The following is a 10,062-nucleotide window of genomic DNA, read 5'->3' as shown; positions in this document are numbered from 1 at the left end:
ACTGTACAGTCCAATAAATTCAAATGACGTATAATTGGGGCGCAAGTGGGGTTTGATTATTTATATTCCAATAATTAATCGTACAATTGCTGAAAATTATATGAATTTATGTGCTCTTAAATCCTGGTAACCCTACATTACTATTACTGTTGAATATAACCTGAAGCACATTTGCAGCTCTGTTCTGCTGCTACCTTGATAAAGAAAAACTATGGCTTGTGTGAAGAGCATTTATTAAAAATGCCAGATGAAGTTATACTGAATATAAGAATAAAAATGTGAGACTGCATACATTTAGTAAATTATCAACAATGCAGCAGAAGGTGGGGCCCAAAAAATAACCCACACCTTTTACAAAAGGAAGTTATCCATACCAATCAAACAAAAATAATAATAATAATATTTAGTAAGGAGGATAGAAGGGGTGGAGGTGGGCAAAACTTCCGATGCAAGCTAATTTGGAGCCAAAATTGAAATATTTAGGATCAGGCTAATAGCCTGAAAATGCTCTTACCGGTATGAGTATAAAAACCCCAAAAGACCCTTTAAATCCTCATACTGTACAAATATGACTAATTAAATGTAACATAGTAGAAAACTATATAATACTTAAACTATAAGTATTTAGATCACATAAATTCCTTTATATACATGTACATAAATACACTTATGTGCTCTTAAATCCTGGTAACCCTACATTACTATTACTGTTGAATATAACCTGAAGCACATTTGCAGCTCTGTTTTGCTGCTACCTTGATAAAGAAAAACTATGGCTTGTGTGAAGAGCATTTATTAAAAATGCCAGATGAAGTTATACTGAATATAAGAATGAAAATGTGAGACTGCATACATTTAGTAAATTATCAACAATGCAGCAGAAGGTGGGGCCCAAAAAATAACCCACTAGAGGAACACTGAACTGCATGAGAAGTGTCCCTCGCCCCACCCAAAAATGTGCTTCGTTTAACAGTAAAGATTCTAGTAGAGAATCAGAATTTAAAGTAGAAATTAGTCTATCCCAACTTATGAAAATATTTCCTAAGAACATTAAGAACAGTGGTTAACTAAATTTACAGCAAAAAAGAGATGCAATAACATGTGTTAATTTTGACATGCATGCTCACTGTGAAATGAAATACATTGTTATTGCCCTAGATAACCCATTTCAATAATCATAAAGTTTATTAACCAAGACATATTTGGAATGCATCCAAATGCAAAATGTACATGTTTAAACTGAAACAATTGCTGTAACAATGCAAAACAAGCCCCTAAATGTCTATATATCTAAACATGTAAACATCCATGTACACTTCCCTTGACAACCTTAGGTGCCACCTCAGTTAGTCACCTCCCAAGCAATGCTAATTAAGTGATCATGAAATATGTCAGCCCTTTTAAAAGCTGGAGGTAAACAATTGTTCTACTGAAAAATATTCTTCACACATTTCTTGCCAAAGAAACAAAATTAAAAACACGTGAACACACCTACATCTTGATGTTAAATACCTTGTAACACCCGTTACACATCTTACAACTTAATCCCAATTACTTTTTCGAATATGGGGATGCCACCTCAGATAGTCGCCCCTTAATATTAAAATTAAACCTGGAACATGATAAATCTTTGTCATAAGACTTGTTAAAATAAAACCTGAAAAGTATATAAACTATCAAGATGATAAATCATCAACTCGCAACACTTAGGGTCTCATGCCCTATATTGTAAACATCTATTACTTCAATACAATGTACTTCTTCCCACTTTACTCTAATAAAACAAAAGGAAATTGCAAGATTTCAACATCATGAAAATAAAGAGCCACCGATAATGGATACTGCCTCAGTCAGTTATCCATTATCAGTAGACCCTATATGACAAATATCCTACATTGTATATGTGTTAATCTTGTTAAGATTTATTAAAACCTCATACAGACACCTGAATGTTAAAAAGACTCAAATACATAGCCAGTAATAATGGATACCGCCTCAGCCAGTTATCCATTATTACTGGACCCTAAAAAACAAATATCCCAGAACATTATTGTGATAAAGAAACTACAATGTTGGAAACAAGGACACCCTGATATATCTCTGAAATGACTCGGAGTGCCATCTTCCCATAACTCTTATTTGTGAATCTGAGAAGCCCTGCAGGTGAGCCTGAGTTGCTGCTCCTATTCTGAAACTGTGTGCTTTGAATTTATGACTGTCCAACTTTGAGAACTTCAAAGCCGATTTCAGCACCTTGCAGAATTCTGAACGGGATATAGGCCTTCCAGAGCCATAGCAAAACAGAGGTCCATCCTTCACACCTCTCACTTTGAGATAATTCTTCATGATTTGCACAGGACAAAATTTGCGCATTGGCTGAGGTTTGATTTCCAGATGCACAGGATTTTTCCCCAGATTATGCTTGAAGTTGGTCATTGTTATGATCATACAACTTGCTTTGGCTATTGTCTTGAAGGATACATTACTCAAAAGCAGCAAGTTTGGGTTAGAATGGGAGCGAACTGTGATTTCTCCTACTCGGAGGAAAGCATAAAATGCTATTATAAACATAGCCATGAACAAACATCTTTGGTAACTAGAATTGGCTACATGAGGCACGGCTACTAAAAGGTTTTCCAGGATATCCAGAGTAATAGGCTGCCTCACATCAGGAGAGCTGGCCAGACGCTTTGCCCCACTTAACATTTTCTTTATCAAGAAATGATTTGAAAAGTCTGGAATATTAGACATTTTAAAATAATATGCCAGTGCTGCCAAGTATGTTGTTATCGAGCTTGGTGCTTTGCCTATACTAAATAGATAGGAAACGAAACTAATAATGTGTTCGAGAGAAACATCCTTAATACTGCATGTATTGTAATAACTTTGCATGAATGTCTGAAAACAATTTAGGGCCTGCTTGTAGACAATCTTTGTATTAGGGGCCAAAGCTGCCTCAATCAAGGTAACAGCTGTGTTTTGGATAGCTGCAAAAGGTGGCTTGGTATGGCTGTTGGTTCGTCCTCGCTGTCCAATGACACCTCCAGAAATTTTTTGACCTGTAACCGTGAAAGTAAATCAGGTAGAGTATTGAACAAACCTGGAATGTGTTCTGCAGAAAACAATATATTGTACTTCATAAGTGCCAACACTAGTCTTCTAACCAAAATCATGATTTTCGAATCCTTTGATGTCTGTGCATTTACTATGTTGACCACTGCAGCATTATCAGAATGGAAAATCACACATGAATTCTGCAAAACGCGGCCCCATACTTCCACAGCTACAGCAATTGGAAATAATTCTTTTAGAGTAATATTATATTCTTTCATACTCTCTGGCCAAGCTCCATAGAACCATTTTCTTCCAAACACAGCTCCAAAACCCCAAGAGCCAGCAGCGTCAGTATATAAATGTAACTGCTCTGATGTCTTCCAAATGTGTTTAAACAATATGGATTTCCCATTGAAATGATAGATGAATAATGACCAAGCCGCTAAATCTTGCCTACTCTCTTTAGTAAGATCCTTGTGATGATGTGGCTTTGCAATACTTTAGTAAGGTCTATAAGTCGTCTTAAGAAAGTGCGTCCTGGTATAATCACAAGACATGCAAAATTAAGCAGTCCTATTAAAGACTGAAGTTCTCTTAGGCAAACTTTGCGTTTGTATTTCACTGCATCAATCGCTTTTTGTAGCTTAACCAATTTGTCCTCAGGAAGCCTAATCTCCATCGCCACAGTGTCAATCTCAATACCCAAGAACACTAAATTTGTATTTGCCTGAAATGTCTTTTCCTCCTTTAAATAAACACCTAAGCTCTCACAAATAAGTCTGAAAACTAACAAACTCTGATTACAAATTTCTGATCCAGGTGGACCGATAAATAAGAAATCATCCAAAACATGTACTATGTGTGGAATGTGACCCTTTACCCTACCAATCCATTCTAGTCCTGAGGAAAATTTCTCAAAAATAGAACAAGAACTAGCGCAACCCATGGGTAAGCATTTATCAAAGTAAAAGCAACCATCCCACTGAAAACCCAGTAATTCATGATCCTCTCTGCAAATAGGTACGATGCGAAAAGCTGATTCAATGTCAGTTTTGGCAATCAGGCAACCCTTACCCAATGAAACAATAATATTCATAGCATCATCAAGAGAAGCATAATGGACTTTTGTAAACACTTCTGGTATAAAATCATTAATAGAACTGTTTTCAGGAAAAGATAAATGGTGTATGAGCCTAAACTGACCCTTTTCTTTTTTTGGCACAATACCAATAGGGGAAATTTGGAGATTATCAAAAGGGAGTGTAACAAAAGGTCCCACTATTCTGTGAGCCTCGAGCTCTTTTTGTAGTTTTTTGTTCACAATAACAGGGTTCTGCAAAGCCGACAAAAGATTTTTAGATGACCTGAATTGTCTTGGTCCCTCATAATGCAATTCAAACCCGTAAGTAAAACCTGCCACCAGATAATCTGCCATAGCAGTATCATAGCCCTTTAAAAAATACTTCAAAACTTCGGGTCTTACTGGGGTTACAATTTCATTGTTGTTTTGTTGTTCCCAAAGAGGAGTTGACACTTTGGTTCTTAACGACTGCTTGGGTTCTGCATTTTGTTTTAGGGTGGTTTTTCTTACATTCTGTACAGATGTGCTGAAATTTGCAGCGCTCAAGCTTGCAACCTCCCTCTCTATTGTAAGACCAGCAGATACCTCTTGGTAATTGGTTTGTAAAAGCTGATCTTTGTCCAGGCCTTGTACGAAAGGAACGAAAGGACTGCTTGTTTTCTTGTCTGGATCTCTGGGCCTGCAGCATGAACTCTACATTAATTTTACCCCATGGAGTACCCCTTATCTGTCTATCCATTCTTATTTGCTTATCATATGTTTGCCATGACACATTTCCCGATGCAGCCATGTCACGTACTGTCTCTGCATGTTTTATGAGATTTGGTGTTCCATTTGGAAATTTCTCAGCATATATGGCAACAAAGCGCAAGAAAGCTGTCGTCCATTGAAAAATGGAGTTAATAGACTGTTTGGCCTTTTTTGGTACTACCGATATGTTGTCATTCTTCTCGAGTTTAAATGTATAGTTGCTACTCTCTGGACCAGGAACCAAGTTATTAGGGAGCAGTACCGCGAGATCAATAAACTGATCCTCCCATATTTTCTGTTTCAACTTCTGAGGAACCATAGCCGAAATAGGGGTTGACCAAGTAAAAGTATCTATTGCCTCACTGGAAGCATACTCATCATTTGACCTTTCTATCTCTTTAAATGTAATCTCTGAATCAGACTCACCATCCAAACTCTGGGGGGACTCGCTCCTGTCTGGAATGGCGGGGACAGCTCTGTCCTCTAATGCTTCCAACACCGCCTGTGTTACTCTCTCTACCAATGTTTCCTCCTGATGATCAGAGCTCTGACCTTTTTTGGACTTTGCTCCTTTTCTTTCCGCCGAACCAGCTCTTTTTCTTTTCACACCAACTTTTGGTCTAGGCATCACGCTGTAAAAAACTGTACCCTACAGCTGAAGTTTTCTATGACTTAATGTAACCAACCCTTATTCTTGATACATTGCCTTATCAATAACAGTAAATTCCTACAGGATCTAAAACCCAACTTGAACTTTATCCTAAACCCCAGTGAGTCCTTCCAATGTGTGAACAGAGATTAAAATTTTTGGATTTATTTGTGCCTATTCATGCCTTTTAACAATTGGAATCACACCATCAAACCTAAATTTATAATACATCAAAAATTTGATGTCATTCAGTAATGACTTAAACCATTGAAAAATGTAATGTAAGTACAAAAGTAATGGCAAGTACATGTACATTGACTCCGTTAACCACAAGTTTCTGACCTACAATCCAAAGCACAAATATGCTAAACCAAATATGCTATTAAACACATATCCCATGATTCAAAATAATGGTTACCAAACATATATATTAAACCAAACTTTTAGAATTGATAACCTACAACTATACCATACATGTAGACCTAGCAGCTTACCATAAAAGAACTCAAAATTTAAACCTATCTATACATCTTTGTTCACAAAGCTAACCAAACTTGTACTGCAAACTCAATATGCATGCAAAGTATGTATAACTCACCCCACATTAAGGTAACCACCTAACACTCAACCATGTAGAAGCTAATTATCTAAACACCTCATAGACTAGTCACACTGGATATGATAACTGATCACTAAGCCATATGGTGACCAATAAGTAAACATATCATAACACCACCACACTGGATATAACATCATAGGTAAACCGCCAAACATAATCCAACTACATCAGATATTACAACGTTGCACCTAAACCATAAAGAGGCTCCTTGGTAAGCCATATATCATAATCCAACCGTACTGGACATGACAACAGCACCCAACCATAAGGGGGCTAAATGGTTACCAGAAGATCCAAGCATGCTGGACATAACAACATAGCACCCAACCATATAGGGGCTCTTTGGTAAGCCATACATATGTATATCATAATCCAACCAGACTGGATATGAAAACATAGCACCCAACCATATAGGGGCTAAACGGCTACCATATGATCCAAGCATACCGGATATTACATAACATAGCACCCAACAAACTAGGGGCTATTTGGTTTACCAAGTATCATAGTCCAACCATGGGGGATATCACCATATAACACCCAATAGTATAGGAGCTAAACCGTCCATCATATATTAGTACATACAGATATTGGCCAAAACAACTAAACTACACTCAAGCCTATAGCAATGGACCGTGCGCAACACCTGAGTCCAAACGATAGTAAATATTTTGTATCAACAACATGAACAATATGATTAAAGTCATTACAATTTAACCCTTCTTGGTATAATACCTATGTTCAGTGTATGTCGTACTAGAACAAACTGCGAATATCAACTGTGAATCTAAACTTATATATTTGAACCCTTTATGTTTGTGACATTTTATATACTATTTTTCTCCAGCACTAAACACTGAGCTTTCATTTTCCACAAGCTAATGAAGCTATAGGCTATTAAGTCCTGAAACCACTGATGCTCTGACACTGTTGTAATACTTAGGGTAGCCCTGAGTCTCATTCAAATGCACACCATCCTCACAAAAAACCATAGCTTTATTTTCAGGTGACCAAAAGCCAGCATGGCGCCAGAATCTGACTCCTGACAAAAAATCTCTTCCTAGCCTCTCATCCAAAAGCCTGTTAACTAAATCTACCCTAGAATTGAACCACTCTGAGTCAACAGCAAATCTACCTGGTTTAGTGGGAGGCTTCCTGTGCAGGATTTGGTATACGCAAACTCTGCGCACTCCCCGACCTCGAAGCATCTCTGTAAAGTCAACTATTTTATAAACTAAATCATGTACTTCTACATCAATACTGCAGAGATCGTTAGAGCCTATTTGCAAACACACTAAAGCTGGTCTAAACTTATCCACCTCCCGGATACCTCTCTGAGAAAGTCTATCAATCGTGCAACCCGAATAACCTCTGTACACAACGTGTTCACGGTTAAGTCCTAAGTTAGTTCTAAAATTCACTGAGTGATTCAAAAACCTATGCAAGCGCACGATGAATGAATGTCCGAGAAACAAAATTGTATTCTGCATGTCCCCAAAAAATTTAGATACTCACAAAAAAGAACAACACCTGCCAAAACTTCCGATGCAAGCTAATTTGGAGCCAAAATTGAAATATTTAGGATCAGGCTAATAGCCTGAAAATGCTCTTACCGGTATGAGTATAAAAACCCCAAAAGACCCTTTAAATCCTCATACTGTACAAATATGACTAATTAAATGTAACATAGTAGAAAACTATATAATACTTAAACTATAAGTATTTAGATCACATAAATTCCTTTATATACATGTACATAAATACACATAAGTAATAAGATATCATTCTTTGAGTATTATGAGGTGATAATTTAGGTCGGGGCGTGATCAAATCCAATAAAGCCCGACGGGCTTTATGATAGATTTGATCACGCCCCGACCGACATTATCACCTCATAACGTTTAAAGAATATTCAATATACCGGTGTATGAAACATGTGCATGTTTTATAGGGAAAAAAATAGATGCTAGTAAATATAAAAAAAATTTATAGAAAGAAAATATTGAAAAGTACGTTCTATGAACTTTGGGATTTAAAACTAGAGTAGCTGCAGGACTGTAGCGTAGCTCCCGATCTCAGATTGAGACAAAAAAATTAATTTGGTTCAAAGTTTAAAACACAGTGAAGTCTAAAGACAATTGTTGTCCTTTATGTAAATGGTGTGAATAAACAGTTGCTTTTGGGAGGTTGTAAGATGTCTTTAAAGCCTGACAGCATCAACAGTTTTCAAGACTGTTGTCGAGAAACATGCATCCTCTAGAACTTTGTAAGCATTTGGTCGCATTTTACGCACTTTCATCGTATGCTTAAACTATATATCTCCAAGGCATATCAAAGAAATCAGTCCATGTAGTGTAAGAAAATAACTTTGGTCTTCTCGATTTTTTACGGAGAGGGAGAAAATAATAAAATCATGAACCAAAGTTGAAATTAACTGCATTTATCGTTTTTATCGAGAAGGTATAATTGTTTTCATTAATATTTTAGATTTGATATCGCTGAATAGAGTAAAACCCGAGACATTTTTCCAAAAACTAGCAACGGCGGACTTTTTTTTTGGAGGGGGGTGGGTAAAAATGGGATTAATCGGGTAACAGTCGGCAGTTCATCAGTCGTTGTCTTGGACGATGTCGTATTCATTTTTCGTCGGCCGACCAATTTTGTGTCCATCGGGCCAAGTTACAATTTTTTTTTCTGCGTCGGCGGCCGATTTCTTCAGTTAAACCAGTCGTTCAATACTAGTAGTCCATCGAGCAATTCTCAATCATCTTCCGACCTTCGAAAGACAGTTCTTATGTCTGTCGTCGCTCGGTCGATCGACAATTGGATTTTCTTAAATGTCGGCCGACTGACGATCGAGGGTCAACTGGTCTTTGGGGCGATTTTGACAAATCGGCTACGATCAACCGTATACGGATTAGGTTTAACACTTACCGGCTATCGGTTAATATATAAGCGGCGGTCAGGCGCGGAACCCTTCTCCTCGATAAATTGAAGCAATGCCCACGAAGTTACAGGTGAATATTCAGCAATTGCGAACTTGTCTATTTAATCAGCCGACCATCGGTACTAGTCGAAAGTAAGAAAAGATCACGGAAGACGAAGATAATATGACAATATGTCTAACGTCTGTTCTGGTTTTACGATTGGTTAAACTACTTCGTTCACATATGACGGATCCAAATGGACTTAAACATAAACTGTTTACTTAAAGAGGAGATTATTAGTGCTTTGACCAATCCTTTCAATATGTCGGCGATTATTTTCTGTTATGATCTCAACAATAATCCACTGTAAAAATTTTATATAATCGTTTACATCTAAATAGTGTGTGTGTTGTAATTTTCTATTTATTTATTTATCAATGTATTTATTTTTCGTTTGCAATTTCTATTTCTTTTTTCCTTTTGGCTTCTCTTACGTAGTCTATACAAAAAATTATTTTAGATTTTTATAAGATAAAACCCTCTTTCACCGGTGAAAACTGCGTGTTACGCCGAGTAACTGTCCGTGTCGGATCGCGTTGTGCAATTTTCTAATCCTTTTTGCTAAAATTCACATTGTTCACAGTTATTAACCGTCACCATTTTCAGTATATGAATTTGTTATGATACAGAAAATAAGTATGTTAAATATAAAAGTGGTTAATGCATGTGAAAGGTTTTAATTTCAGCAAAGATTATTCATATTTCTATATATTATAACGATTTTTGGAGATCATTCCATGTTCAGCGTACACTAGTGACGTCATAATGAAAAATGACGTCATTTTGGTGCCTGTAGAATTTAGCCAGTATCGAACTTAGTAAAATGCACCACATCAAAAAACAAAACTAAGACGTTGAAAATATGATAAATTTTGCGGCCAAATACGACTAATAACGTCCCTTGTTCTTTACATTATATTTA

General features: G+C 36.8%; 1 protein-coding gene across 1 annotated transcript; it reads right to left on the bottom strand.

Annotated features, from left to right (window-relative positions):
* Positions 1–1,983: 1,983 nt before the first annotated feature.
* On the bottom strand, positions 1,984–5,764 carry LOC128163683 (uncharacterized). Its single transcript, XM_052827312.1, has 2 exons — positions 5,312–5,764; positions 1,984–3,059 (listed from the first exon to the last, which is right to left on the bottom strand). The coding sequence occupies exons 1-2, from the start codon at positions 5,511–5,513 to the stop codon at positions 2,065–2,067; spliced, it is 1,197 nt and encodes a 398-aa protein (XP_052683272.1). The 5' UTR covers positions 5,514–5,764; the 3' UTR covers positions 1,984–2,064.
* Between the last annotated feature and the right edge of the window lie 4,298 nt (positions 5,765–10,062).

Source organism: Crassostrea angulata, chromosome 9, assembly GCF_025612915.1.
Source record: "Crassostrea angulata isolate pt1a10 chromosome 9, ASM2561291v2, whole genome shotgun sequence".
Classification (NCBI taxonomy): Eukaryota; Metazoa; Mollusca; class Bivalvia; order Ostreida; family Ostreidae; genus Magallana; species Magallana angulata.
This window is presented reverse-complemented; position numbering and strand designations above follow the sequence as displayed.

Excerpts from the sequence above, each read along its gene's own strand:
- LOC128163683 (XM_052827312.1), bottom strand. The coding sequence starts at position 5,513 with ATGCCTAGACCAAAAGTTGGTGTGAAAAGAAAAAGAGCTGGTTCGGCG. Across the intron at positions 3,060-5,311 it reads GTCCCCCCAGAGTTTGGATG|GTCAAAAAATTTCTGGAGGT; the intron begins GTGAGTCTGATT and ends TCACGGTTACAG.